Source organism: Bemisia tabaci, chromosome 9 (assembly GCF_918797505.1).
Source record: "Bemisia tabaci chromosome 9, PGI_BMITA_v3".
NCBI lineage: Eukaryota > Metazoa > Arthropoda > Insecta > Hemiptera > Aleyrodidae > Bemisia > Bemisia tabaci.
Window position 1 is genome coordinate 4,147,271 of NC_092801.1, and position 15,261 is coordinate 4,162,531.

The 15,261-nt window shown below is 40.9% G+C and overlaps 1 protein-coding gene across 1 annotated transcript; it reads left to right on the forward strand.

Moving 5' to 3' along the window:
- Positions 1 to 1,584: 1,584 nt before the first annotated feature.
- LOC109042956 (uncharacterized) lies at positions 1,585 to 11,304 on the forward strand. Its single transcript, XM_019059981.2, has 2 exons — positions 1,585 to 1,733; positions 9,595 to 11,304. The coding sequence occupies exons 1-2, from the start codon at positions 1,614 to 1,616 to the stop codon at positions 10,042 to 10,044; spliced, it is 570 nt and encodes a 189-aa protein (XP_018915526.2). The 5' UTR covers positions 1,585 to 1,613; the 3' UTR covers positions 10,045 to 11,304.
- Positions 11,305 to 15,261: the final 3,957 nt, after the last annotated feature.

Genomic DNA, 15,261 nt, shown 5'->3' on the forward strand with positions numbered 1-15,261 from the left:
AGAAAAATTCAGATTAAAGCAAGAAAAAAAAATTTCTTGGCGGCAAATTCAAGAATCATCATGCTTGATCCAAGCTACTTTTTTTCCAGTGTATGATCGCACAACAGTCACTGCTGGAATTTGGAAGATTTTGGATGGATTTAAAAGGCAAACTCCATTAAACCTCTTTATTGTGTCACGACCGTCACGCGTATTACTTTGGAAGCGTGTGATATTCTGAAGAACCACCGTGCCCATTTTATGGCCCTTACTATCAATAGCACGTAAGCCGCCTTTAGGGATTGTGCTTCTTTGCCGTTGGGTATGCTCGCCGTTTTCGTTTGTCACGACCGTCACACGCATATACGCACTGGAAAAAAAACACATTGGATCTAGAGTCCAGACTCTTGAAAACATCGACAAGAAAAAATACTCTTGATTCAATCGGATTTTTGCTTACATCAAGAGGAAATCTGCTCAAATTAAGAGGCTTGGTTCTTGATTTAAGCAAAAATCCGATTGAATAAAGAGTATTTTTTCTTGTCGATATTTTTAAGAATCTGGACTCTAGATCCAATGTGTTCTTTTTCTAGTGTGATGCTTTGTGTGTAAAAAGAAGGGGAAACATTTCTGACAAAAGAAGGTACCTCCATTATTTTTTTAAGCCGAATGCCACAGTGGGGATACCGTACAAGGAAAAGAAACCCGGGTTTCAAAATAATCAAGTCGAATTTTTAGTATTTTGTAGGTCGAATTGGACAGTTTTCGTAAAATTGCCTAAAGATAAAGTAGGAGCGGAAATTTTGAAATTCCGCAGTTGAGATACGCGGTTTGGCACTTTGGCCATCGACGTGAGTTTTGCCATTGATATTTCTCTCCCACACGGAGAAAAAAACTTCGTGGCTGGGACTCGAAGTTTAGATCATATTGATCTCTGAAGTTTTCGGATTGAGCATCTGAACATTTTAGATCTAGCTGTCGAGATTCGGACCACACATCTGAAACTTCAGTTCTTACATCTGAAGTACTTCAGATGTGAGAACCGAAGTTTTTCGGATATGAGAACCGAAGTTTCTCGGATGTGAAAATCGAAGTACTTTAGATGTAAGAACTGAAGTTTCGGATGTGTGATCCGAACCTCGACAGCTAGACCTAAAGTGTTCAGATGCTCAATCCGAAAACTTCAGAGATCCATATGACCTAAACTTCGGGTCCCACGCACGAAGTTTTTTTCTCCGTGCAGTAGAAATGGCTACTTAGCGCGAGCCTTTCGTTACTCCGAGCCATACGAGAGACGACTCCATTAGGTTCTCGCAAAATTTTCGCACGCCATTAGTCAAAACCCACGGCCTCGCGGGAGTTTCCACGAAGCCACCTCGATTTTTCACCGCAAATTGTGTTCCGGGCCGCATCCATGTCCTCGTTGCCAGATTATGCTGAAAATTCAGCACCGTTCCCTTTTTAAACCCATGTAAAGTATCCATGTGTTATCGCACAGTCTGAAAACTGCGATCCGTATCCGCCGCCGCCTTTTCGGTGGGCCCGACCGTTGAGATCGGGGTGTTCCTGGACCTGTTCCGCGGGGGCCGGGGGGCTCCGCCCCCGCGGCGGGCTTAAAGGCGGCGGGTTTTTAAATGTCAAGCGCCCGGTCGGAGTCCGCCGGCCGGGAGGATCCGCTGCAAAAAAAACCATCGTTCCGCCGATTGTCGACCGAGCAGCATCGTACGCGCAGCACCATGGCCTCGCAATTCGCGGTAAGTCCCAAGTTTCTCACCGCTCCCCGGGCGCCGGGTTCAACGCTTCTCTTTTCAAGTTCAAAGTCACTCGCCAAAGTTGCTTGGGCTTGAGACTGTTTCGCCTCAAGCACGTACGCTGATGTAATTTTTCATGCTTATGTTTACTACGGGTTACGTTAAGGTGCGATTCGACGGTTGCCATTTTTTGTGTCCACGGAAAAAAAGTGTCAAGGGTTATCCCCTAAAATTGTGGTACTACCCCAATTTGTTGAATGATATCACTGGTAAAAAAAAACCTCTTGGTTCAAGAGTGCAGTTTCTTGTCGCCGGATTTAAGAGTTTTGCACACTTGTTTCAAGCGGACTTTGCATTGAAACAACAGTCCAGACTCTTAAATCCGGCGACAAGAAACTGCACTCTTGAACCAAGTGGTTTTTTTTACCAGTGTGGAAATTTCTAATTAATTGTATTAGTATCGCAACTCAAGTTAGGGTCGTACCACAACATTTGAGTTAGTCACCTGTATTTATTGCGATACTACCACGATTAATCGGGGTGCTACCATAATCAATTGGGGTACTACCACAATTAATTGGGAATCTCAATATCGTCCAACAACCTCGTGCTTATTTTTGCTCTGTCAGAGCGACGTATGATATATCGCATCAATTCGTTCCATAATTTCAGCCACTTGTCATTTTTTTCGAATTTTGAGATCGAACCTCTGTTGTCATGAGACTAAAGAATTCATGTACCGAATTTGACACAGAAATTCAACGTAATACAGGCGTGGTTTCGTCAGAGGAAAAATATAGCATTCGAGTGCAGTTTCGATAGCATAGTGTCGAATGCTATATTTTTTCCCTAAAACACTACGCCTTACTTACGTACAATGGTAAAAAAAAACCTCTTGGTTCAAAAGTGCAGTTTTTTGTCGCCGGGTTTAGCAGTCTGGACTCTTGTTTCAATGCAAAATCCGCTTGAAACAAGAGTTCAAGACTCTTAAATCCGAAGACAAGAAACTGCACTCTTAAGTCAATGCACCGCGGCATTGGTCCAAGAGGTTTGTTTTACCAGTGTAGAATTTCTTTGTCTTTGGTACACGAGTTCTTCAGTCTCATGCATGACATCAGAGGTGCGATCTCCAAATTCGAAGAATATGACAAGTGGCTGAAATTATGGAACGAATTGATGCGATATATCGCACGTCCTTCTGGCACAAAAAAAGGGCAACCGTCGAATCACCTTAAGTTACTATTTCTTACGGTCACATCGACCGGAACCGTGTAAGCTCCTTTAAGACATCTCGTCACCTTCCGGCCAAAGTATCGCAAGCGCCGTCCCCCGTCAAAATTTTAATCGCCATTTTATTTTTAGGCAGAGAAATTGTTTGTTGAATCTGTTCGAAATTTCACTGAATTTTATCGGCAGCGCTAATAAAAGTCAGTGAAATTTTTGGATAGCTTCCTTGAACAATTTCTCCGTAAAAATAAAATTGCGGCGGAAATTTTTAATAGCGCTTGTGTTACTTTAGCCGGAAGGTGACGATCTGAGGATGGTAAAAACCGAAAAAAAAAAATTTGCTTGGGATAATGATTTGAATTATAGCGTGATTTCTCGTCGACAAAATTTGAGTATTTCTAGTTCTAAATCGGTGCGGCTCTAATTTAAAGTCAGTTTTCTTCGTTAAAGGAACTTTTCTTTTTAAGCGTTTCTTAAACTTAAGGATGGCAAAACGACGCTTTTTCAACTCAAAAACTTGTTACAGAGTCAATTCGCACGGGTTTAACTCAAAACAAACCAAATTTTGTCGACAAGAAACGACGCTATAAGTCAAAATTATAGCTCGAGAAAAAAAATTTTCAGTAAAATTGTCCTACTAAACTGATACATTCTTGTTTCTTGACATATCACTCACATGTTGCGACTTGTGATTGGCTAGCGCATTGGACTCAATGCCAATGCGATCCAGGTTCGATCCTAGTGACTTAAAAATTTACGTGCAACACGATTTGCACGCGACGAATTGAGTGATATCAACAAATAACCCTATGTCCATCCACTCTCTACATCAAAGTTTTACTTGCGAAGGATTTATGGGGTACGACTTTTCTGATTCTCCTCAGCGAGGTAGATTCTTTGAAGTATATGCATTGCTTTTCAAAAATTCGGACCTGCAACTTGCGAGAGAAATTAAAATTGACGCTAGTTCAATGAACCATCTACATACCAGATATATATTCTGGAAAAGTACGTTCTATATATATTCTAAAAATTACCCTCGTTAGATGTTATAGTTGCATAACTGTTTTTTCTTCTCTAGAAAGTCAATTTAAAGAGAATCAACTGGAAAATTAGAGAATACTCAAGACAGTTATCTGCTCGTTGAAAATACGAAAGTTTTATTATTGAAAATGCTTAAAACATTCTGGACAAAATCACATTAAATAATTGAGGCAATTGAGTGGTCGCGCGCTGATGAAATTCTAAATTGTACTTTCAACGCAGGCAAACTTTTCAATGATATTCGCATCGCCTACTTCCATTAAATTCTTTAACCATACATTTTTCAAGTTCAAATTACCGGACCGGGGGAACCCTCAATCGCGTAGAAGACGGTAAAATTATTTTACTATGAGAATAGCCGCGAAAACTACCTTATGTTTTCAGTAATACATATCAGTGGCGTGGCGTGCTTTGCGATGTATCAATTGATCTGTCATTTAAACCAATGGAAAAGTATCGATTGACAGGGTGTTCGCAGCGAACACCTTAATAATCGATTATTTACCACAGCTTCAAATGGGAAAATATCGATACATCGAAAAGCACGCCACACCACTGATACATATAGAGATAGATGCATCGGAAAACGAACAATTTTGAGCAGAAACACGAGGAGCTCAAACTTTCGATATCAATCACCATCTTTTCCGTGCGACGCGACTTAAAAAATGCGTCCAGTTTTAAAATAAAGGCAAAACGGGGAGTGAACAGATTGGCCCAGATATTCCGGACCACATTTCACCAAAAACTGCTGTTTGTCAAACCGCCGTCAACACCTACCAAGCGGCGAGTAGGCCTTCGGCCATGCTCGGCAATCTTCGTAGCCAATCAGGTTGCCGCTCGCCGCCCGTAATCTCGAAGAAGGTTCGGCTCCTACACCACCCTACACTTTTCGAATTTTGGATTTTGGCATTCGGCCTGATTCTCTTTTCCTCTTTTCCGTAATTAATAACAATAAAAAATTCATTTAATCATTACTTAGCGGCACCTTGTCCAATTTGTGCCGAGCGCCTCTACAACTTTGCAAATTTGGACGTTACCTTTTGAACATTTCATCCCTTCCCTTTGAAATTACTTTGAATAAGTACACTTCACATATCACACGGGACTTTTATCTGCATATTTACTTGGCTTTATTCGCAAAGGATCTTTTAAGAAGTAAATTCTTTCGATAACTTATTGGGGATGGTCAAGTCACCAATTAGAGCCCGTCATTCCATGCCATTATTATTACAGGACTAGGTTTCTTACCTATAATTTGATGGGCACCGTGAGAATAATAGATAACCGTATTTGATCCGTGCCTTAAAAAATGAACTGCTGGTGGCAGAACCATCTTGGTGATGTTCATTAGGAATTTTAGACTTTATTCTATTTTTTCAGCAGATGAACCTTACATGGTAACTTGTAAAGTTTTGCCTCATTTTCCTTGAGTTCTACTTAGTTTGATGCCAAAAAACAAGAAAATTCATGGAGAAACGTGCCTTAAAGGTGATAGTTCCCCCTCATACTTACTATCAGAGTTCCAACGGAAAAAATCTTGTTGTCATAGGTAAATACGGTTTCCATTGCTTCTTCAGCTGTTAATAGACAACTATGCGGGTTTGCTGGAAAATTTGGTGACTGCTAGGATTGTTAATTAGTATCTCCGAAGCCTGGTTGTTATAGCTAAACTTAAAGCATTGGCTTCAACGCATCGCAAAACCAGAACCTTGGAGAGACCAGTGAACATCCATGAGAAAGTGAGTGAGGAGCAAGGTACCTAGCATTGTACATCCGTCTGGTTTTCACAACTACCGTTCCTAGGGATTTAGGATTCAGATTCGCACATCAACCAGTAAGCTTTTCTCCCAATCATCTTGATATAGAGGCAGCTATGCAAGGCGCAGCCAGGTTGTCCAATGCTCAAGCCACTTAATCAACACAAATATTATCCTAACTTACAACAAAATGACTTGTTTCTTCTCTAACAATGGAACCGGAAAATGTTACTTTGAATGCGCGAGAAACTTCTTTGGTCGAGATGAAGAAACGTAAATGAAGAAATGCGTCCGGAACATCTCGACCAGGTACAGGCCGCTGTGTTTACATTAGGAGTCTGGAGTATCTCGCCGCAATTTCACTTGAAATCACCATGAACAGATCAACGGGGTAACTGATATTTGATTTTACGAAAGGGATAAATGTTAGACGCGGACGAAAGTTCTTCTGTCGAGGTGAAGAAACGCTAACGCTGAGAAATTGAGTCTGGAACATCTCCTAGAGGAAGTCCGCTCTGGGTACGCTTTGTTTATGTCCGGACTATGTCGCCGTTCGTTTGTTTACATTAGGAGCGAGTTTGACACCAATGACAGACTTTGGTTTTTGATGAAAATTTGGTCTGGAATATCTGGGCCAAACGCAAAAACCAAAACGGGATACTTCCGCATAAGGTTACTTTTCTTCACACGCGCGATTGTTCTTTGATCGATTTCAGGGCCAAGAAAGACCTTCATGGACACCTGTCCTTTCACTTGTTTCCTACTTTTAATTATTATTGCTCGGACCGATCGCTTTCAGCAAACGGCAATTTTCCCTAGTTTCTGGCTCTGGTCACTCGTGATTTTTCTCTTTTTTTTCATATTAACAAAAAACATTACAACAAAAACATGCAGGTAGTTTTAATGATCTTTCAGAAAAAAATTATGGAAGCCCCCAACACACCTTCCCATATACTGCCGTGCTAGGGAAAAACGCCGTATGAGTCTTTAGGCGTTGCCAAAATTCTTTAGATAAAACAGGAATTTATGGGAGTATTTACAAACATTTTTCTTCCGATTTTTCAGAGAATTTCTTTCGTTATCTGATCAAAATAGTGTACATATTTAAAGGAAAAATGTTGATAACTTTCTTCAAGATTAAACATTTTATCGGAGGAAATTTGGCGACTCTTAAAAAGGTTCATACGGCGTTTTAACTATGGTATAGAAACCTCCATCGCTCTTCGGGTGGTTTCTTGGAGGAGCGAACTAAACGCCAGAAACAGTGGCGTGGCATACTTTGCGATAAATCGACGGATCTGCCATTTAAACGTATGGAAAGGGATCGATGAACAGGATGTTCGCAATAATATTTTAATGATCGATTCTTTACCATAGCTTCAAATGGGAAAATATCGATACTCGGCCACTGGCCACGGATAAACTGGACGTATTTCTACAAAACGGAACTATGTGCATTAAGACATGAGCCCCGAGACCCATAAAAATATATGCATAACAGGGCTCACGTCATAATGCACGTAGTTCCGTTTGGCAGAAATACGTTCAACTGAAAGTGGGTAGCTCGTGCATGGCACCCGCGCAAAATGCTGAGGGTTGCATGAGGGGACTCGTCTTCAAATTGGAAAATCGGCGAAAAGATATTCGGTCGATGACCGCCTGGCACTTGGAAAAGTGGCGGTTGTTCGCCTGAAATTGCTGACCGATCGATCGCCAAGTTTTTTTCGTGAAACAGTAGGTTTTGACATAGTGCTTCGGAGTTAGACCTAGGCAATAGAGAGTTTTCTTTTCTTTGAGGAAAGTCTCCTCATCGGAATGAAGTTGAAATACGTAACCGTATACTTTGATGCAGTGATGTTCAGAACGTCTATCCACACCCGGGTTTTTGGACTGACCTCTGAGCGTGAAATTAGGAAAGTGATGAAGGAAAGTTAGGAAAAGGGCTCTTGTCACTGTAAGTTGCTTCAATCTGAGGACAAAGTGGTAAAAAACATACATCGTAACATAAAGTGCAATGACAACTTCATTTCGCAATATACGAAATATAATGTCTGGCTTAATTAAGAAACTCCGCATATGCCATAAGCTCCCCTATGCATGTGGGTGCTTTTATGGATGAGCCTGAAATGATAGTTCCTAATTGCAAAATGAGTTCCATGCGATGCTGCTTCCATCGAGGATTTCACGGCAAAACAAAAGTCCGCTTGTCAAGGAATTAAACCACTGACTAACCCTGGTTTTAAATGGCGCCTCGATAAGTTTTGCAAGTACCCCTAGCGTAAATATTACCTTGCGGTGAGCTAACCATCACCTTGCGGCAAGGTATCGGCCTATCCACCCTCACCGAGCCCTATCCGAGCCCTCGCCGGGTCAGTTCGTGGAACTTAACGACTGGGAATAATTATGCATGGCAACGCTGGAGACGAAAATCGTACCCAACACGGGGTATTTCCCGATGCAATGTCGCCTTTTTCAAGCCCTGCGCGTCTGGATTTGGGTCTACAGTGTTGTCATACGGTTTTAATCCCGGTCGTCGAGTTCCTTGAACTGGCTTGGCGAGGGCTCGGATAGGGCTCGGAGAGGATGGATAGGCCGATACCTTGCCGCAAGGTGATGGTTAGCTCACCGCAAGGTAATATTTACGCTAGGGCCTAATTTGAATTGTATTCTGCAACGTGGAACTACTATCTCTGGATCACGACTAAAAATACCTTATTAACACAAGGAAACTAGAAGCACTTGTGTGGTACCTTGTTGCAACATTTATTATTGATCAATTTCGATCAGGCCCTGTTCGGTTTGCACCATCCCTCCAGTTTGTATGCCTCCCTCCGGGCTGATTGTAGAAATTGATAGACAAAGAAGACTAACTTAAAATAAAAGGATTCTATTTGTAGAGGCGGGTGGTTGCAATGGACAAATGAGGTAAGTCCTGGCTAGCTAACGGCAACCCACTCGAAACCTGTAGTTAGTACATAATTTTTCCCCTTAGTCTAAAACAACTACCTGTTTTAACCAATAGGATCGCTCCAGGGTCCCTATATCTTTGTTGTCCGTCGCTCTGCCATCGATTTCAATAATCAGCTCGCTATCTAACATATATTAGCTATCCAATGCCATGGGTCAGTTCCGATGGTCAGGGTGATCCGGGGCTAGAAAGCCAGACTGCGGGAGCCGAAACGTCCCCAAATCCCCTCTTTAAATTGAGATTTCAATTTTTTTTTGATCATGTGTGAATTGGATTACATCTTGCAAAAAGAAACCAACAGCATTCCAATGTTGCTGGGATTGTGCAACTTAGACCCGTTGCAATAAAATTACTGACATCATGCAAAAAATTAAAACCAAGGTAATTTTACAGATAATTATGTTCGCAATTCCACCTGAAGCTCATGAAAATGTCAAGAGAAAATATTGATAACTTTCCTCAAAAATAAACATTTTATCGAAGGAACTTTGGACACTCCCGAATGTTCATACGGCGTTCTTTCTTGGCACGGCAGAACAGCTACCGACATTAAAAGCATGCAGAAACCAACGTGATTCGGAAGGAACTCAAAGCATAATACAGTAGATATCGGTTAATACGACATTCAAAGGGTCACGGGATTTCGTCGTATTAGCCGGTATGTCGTATTAACCGTTGTCGTATTAACTTATGGAGTTTCGCCGGGGAAAACGAAATCCGTCGTATTAGCCGATATGTCGTATTAACCGATATCTACTGTATACAATGCTACCCGATAGAGACGCCTTCTATTTTGAATTTAAATAATAATCCGTCCCAACAGGACTACTCCTGAAACTAATTGAAATATACTTTTCGTCCACAGATTCTCGTTTGTTTGATGGTAGCCTTGCCAGGGATCCTCGCCACGGGTTCACTGGCCCTCGCCGGCCTGGGCGCGGCAGCCGCCACCAAGACGGCCATCGTCGGCAGCGCCCTAGCAACGGGCGCTGCACTCACCGGCGGAGGCGTCTACGGCGGCAGCCTCAAGCGACACCACTACGGAGGCGGAGGCGGCGACTACTACGGAGGCGGAGGTAACTACTACGGAGGCAGCTACGGAGGCGGCTACGGAAACGGTGGCTATTACGGTGGCGGCTACGACCGGCCTCACCATCACCACCACCACGGAGGCGGCTACGGAGGCGACTACTATAACGGCGGCGGTTACGGTAACGGTGGCTACTACGGAGGCGGTTACAACAACGGTTACGGAGGCTACAACAACGGTTACGGTGGTGGCTACGGAGGCGGTACGGAGGCGGTGTTGGCGTAAGTTTCGGAGTCGGATACGGCGGTGGTTACGGAGGCAGCTATGGAGGAGGTTACGGAGGAGGTTACGGAGGTGGCTACGATAGCTGGAAATAAGCTATTCCTGTGATTTGGGACGCCGAGAGCTTTGAGCGAAACGAAGACTGAAGTTCGTCGTCTCCCCCACGAAAGGACGCAACTCCGCTACAATGTTGCCAAATTTTTCCTCGGTAATTGCACATTAATCAGGAGAACCTCGGGCATTTCTGACTGAATGTTTCATTGATTTTTTCTCAGACTTCATGCAAACATCAGAAAAACTCTGGATAAAAATTGAAAGGGTGCACTTTCATAAAATGAATTAATTGCTTGAGTGAATTTGGCAACCTTGGAATGATGTTACGTTCCTTCGTCCGGGAGACGACGAATTGGACTGCATTTTGCAATTTGGAAATATGAATTCTAGCCCGGCTTAAAAACAACGTATGTGCCATCAGTTTCCCTATGCGCATAAGTGCTTTTCCAGAAGAGCCAGAATTTATAGCTCCAAATTGCAAAATGCAGTCCGATTAATGCAAGTGCGCAAAGAAAATTAAATGGATTTGCCATGAGCATCGTCTGATGATACGAAAAAATTTAATCTCATTGCAAAAATCTAATTTTTAAAAAGCGAACAGCACTGTTATCCGAACGTCTTAAAACTTAAGTAAATGTGTATTGAAGGTAACAAAAGCATGAAAACAATTATCCTAGGGAGCGAATTTACTTGACTAACATGGCTCTGTCGCACACATACTCGTGGTAAATCCAAAAGTTAAAACTCTTCACCAAGCGATTAAAAAATTAACGAATCGAGCTCGTTTTAGAAACTGCATTCTATGCAGAAATTTCTCCTCCAAGGACCAGCTATTACAGGATAGAGAAAATCTTTCGAGGGGATCAAATTATTGCGCAAAAACGTTCGTCCCTAAGTTTCAAAAATCACATTATCAAGTTTTGTATTGAAATCAAAAATTCTCTTACTGGCCTCATAAATATTTATAAACCGTATTCGTGATACACACAATATTTGCTCTCTAAATATTTAGTGATAATGAATATCTTACAGGAACCTATAACAAGTGTGTAATTTTTCACTGTCATAAAAACCAGATCTCGTTCTTAGTATTTATTTATCAGCATTTTGTGTTACACGTGAGATCTCTGATACCGACTCGCGTGAATTTTTTATGTGTACGTAGTGAGTAAAATTGTATTTATTACAGTATGATTCTCCAAGATTGTACATTCTTTTCTTGTTATTATCCATCTTCAAGATTAACTGTTTGTTGTTTGCAAACTGTTCCAATGCATCAAGATTCAAGGCAGTAACATCCTCTTCCCAGTGATCAGGAATAACTAGCTCTTCGTTGAACTTTTTGGAAAAGAAAGGAAGAAAAAGTGCAAACGTTCTCAAGATTACATTTTTGGACCTTCTTAATCATTTTCAAGAACTGCGAATGGTTTATTCACCCGAAATTGCGTCATATTTTATATATAATGTCGTGAAACTCCTTTCTGCGACATTCTGACACAACAGAATATTCACGTTCACAGTAGAAAAACGCTTCCAAGACTATATGTCCACCTACCTTTCGTCCATTAAATAAATGTCCACCGCTATTAATGTCCACCAAACGTTAAGTCCAGTCTTTATTAAGTCCACATGATTTAATGTCCAACCATGAATATTTCCAAAACTGTCCGAATTGTGGATATGTTATGTCCACATTTTTTTCTTCTCATTTAAATGACAGGAACCACTCTCTTAAAAATTTACTTCTGAATACTCATCCTGTAAAACTTTTTGAATTTATGCGTTCCACTAATCTCAAAATTTAACCTTTCCCCTCAACCCTTTTGTATTTTTACTGATATTTCCATGTAAAATTACTGTTACTGCCTTCTTTAGAGGTGTAAATGGCCTTAGATGCTAAAGCACCGCTTTAAAATAAAATTATTTTACTACTACTACACCTCAAAAATAAATGCATACTACTAATACCTTCATTCTTAAAAACATTTCATTCATGAATCAAGTCATGAAAGAGAACAGACTCTAAGAGCAGATAAAAACATATGTTCATGTGTATACGGTACGGATATGATAAGATGAAAACCAAAGCGGGAGCCTAGGAAACGCTCCAATGCCAAATTAAACATATTTCAATAACAGATGCAGTCAAAATTGAAAGTCCTCATTAACTAGTAATTTCGTGCGCCTTCAATCTTGTAGGATACTGTGCAACGCCTCTGACGCGAATTAGTTGCTTAAAGCGTTGCGGCGCGGCAGGCAACTATCGTGACACGCGCATAGGCGCCCACAAACCTAACGGGATACTTCACGCGTTGCGCAATGCGTGAAGTATCCCGTTAGGTTTGTAGGCGCCACGCCGCTCCGCTCTGTGTTAGGCTCTAATATTTAAACTCGCGGAGTCAGCGTTTTTCAACTCATGATTTTGAAATGTTTGCACAGAAAAAATATCATTATTTTTCTTTTTAATGTAGTGACGATTGAACCACGTTTTGCAAAAGGAAAACATATTTTTGGCTCATCTCTAAAGACACTTGTCTACGCGGGGAAATTGTGGCCCATATGTTGTTTCGAAAATGAGCAAGAGATGGTATTTTCTGATTAGGAAATTAGATTCAATTGCTTGCGGACAAGGTCTGCACCAGAAAGAACAGTCACGTATTTTCTCTTCAAAATCTTAAACAGAAAACAATTCACACAACAGAAAATTCGGAAATGAATTTATGAGTGAGATTTGAACACATATTTTTAACCTAGAGCAAATGGAAGTTTGATTATACAAACGACGTCATCTGCAGTTTTACCATTTAATTAATGTTAGTGGTAAAAACTTAAATCTCGTTTAAGAGTTGATTTACAGACTTTCTGCGGTAAGATTGGTTTTCTCGTGACATTATGTAGAGAAATCATGTTGGAAAGTACTCTTGTTCGTTCGGGAATTAGCGATTTAAGTAAAATTACCAAGGTAAAATTTTGCGACAGACACGATGATGCCACTGGTTTTCCCTGGAGTCATCTCCGAGGCTCAAAAAAAGCTTTCAAAGTTGCGGCCGTAACAGAGGGGATATCCCAGGCTACCCTGAGAGTCCACCTCTATATCAAGACAAACTCTCCGTGTAAAGATAGGGAGCAAATACATGAACAGGGTTGTCACTTTACTGAGGGACTTCAAAACTGAAAACACGGCAACACTGCTAATGTATTTACTCCCTATCTTTGCATACAGAGTTTTTCTTGTATACAAAGGTGGACTCACAGGTTATAACGTAGGATACTCCCTCCATTTCGGCCTCAACAGCTAAAGTCAGTTTAAACCTCAAGAGCTTTTCTGTAGCTTTGGAGTTGATTCCAGCGAAAACCGGTGGCACCATCGTGCTTCTCGCGAAATTGTACCGAGGGCTCACACTGGAAAAAAAGTCGCTTGGATCTAGAGGCCAGACTCTTAAAAACATTGACAAGAAAAGTACTTTTGATTCAATCGGATTTTTGCTTATATCGAGAACCAAGCCTCTTAATTTAAGCGGATTTCCTTTTAATTCAAACAAAAATCCGATTGAATCAAGAGTATTTTTTCCCGTCATTGTTTTCAAGAGTCTGGACTCTAGATCCAAACGACTTTTTTTACAGTGCAGTACTTAAATCGCAAATTCCTGACACATGCAAGGGCGCTATTCATTCCTCGTCTAGACACTCATTGTGACTCCGAACGCACCTTTCCTCTATGTCTTCAATTTTAACCTCACACGATCCTCATAAAAACACGACTGCATTGAACGATATCCATGAATCGCGAGGCTTGGAGGTAAGCGTATTAATTAAACATAAACATCCTGCGGAAAACCCACGAAACCTGCGGCGGAGTACGGCATTCACGACGACGATCAATTTAATTCGAATTCCCGAGACAGGTTTTTCCTCGCTCTTGGACTTGACATCCACGTCTGCCAAGCTGTCCGTGTAATATTCTTGATACTTAAATAGACATCATCATCTTTTTTCATCGCTCCACATAGATTTGGATCAATGAAAGCAAAGAAACATAAGAAATGGGGCGAAAATTAGAAAACCAAAATAAAAATTATAATGAAAATCATGTCTGTCGGAACAAATACTGTTTAAAATAAACCAGATTAACTTAAAGACCGTAATATTGACTAGAGCTATTTTAATAATTATCTTTATTTGTTTTAATAGCTTAAATTTGAAAAAGCATGATACTGAAGTTAGTAAGATAATTAAGCAATTTTAAAACAGGTAGCTTACTTAAAAATTATTTGGTTCAAACAAAACACTATCTTTTCAGTATAGAAATAAATGAAGATTTAATAATTTTGATAAGTCCGCCACTGGGATGGAGATAAGTTGTTTTTACTTGAGCAGGCAGAACTAGCCGGAACAACGAGCAACAGGTATTATGATACTGAAGTTAGTAAGATAATTAAGAAATTTTAAAACAGCTAGCTTGCTTAAAAATTATTTGGTTCAAAATAAAACACTATCTTTTCAGTATAGAAATAAATGAAGATTTAATAATTTTGATAAGTCCGCCACTGGGATGGAGATAAGTTGTTTTTACTTGAGCAGGCAGAACTAGCCGGAACAACGAGCAACAGGTATTATCACAAAGCTTTGGCAACTCTGGACGTGTGAATAATGTGACGCCGAAAAAGAGGATGAGTAAGTCTGACGCCGATGGCGCAGAAGCGCGCAACTGCAATGGAAATCGAACGCACGAACGCGGTTTTTCCTTGGCGCGCGCTGGCGGATAAAAAGTGAATGAGAGGCAAGGTCGGACAGCGGCGCTCAAGGGCAGAGCGTCGCGACGCCAGAATCAGGAGCAGCGGCGCACATTGGTTCCAGGGCCCGATCTAGGTGGCATTAATTAGAATATCACTGATGATGACATATTATATATGTTTCTAGGGGTTCTTTGGGTCGCTAATTACGAATTTGAAGTCAATTTGACTGTATCATTTAGCATAAGGTGGTAAATTTGCATTTAGCTTGAAAATTCATACTTAATACTACATTAATAATATTTTAACATGGCTGAATTCCTGGACTGATATATTTTTTAACCTTTTTTGATTTATCATCAAAAACTATCAATGAATTTACGAGGATTTGTCCTCTAATTACTAATTTTTTTATGGGGGAGGGGGGTGGGCA

Bases quoted from the DNA above. Each gene is read 5' to 3' on its own strand.
- LOC109042956 (XM_019059981.2), top strand. From the start codon at position 1,614: ATGTCAAGCGCCCGGTCGGAGTCCGCCGGCCGGGAGGATCCGCTGCAA. The intron at 1,734-9,594 runs GTAAGTCCCAAG...TTTCGTCCACAG, and splicing joins CCATGGCCTCGCAATTCGCG to ATTCTCGTTTGTTTGATGGT.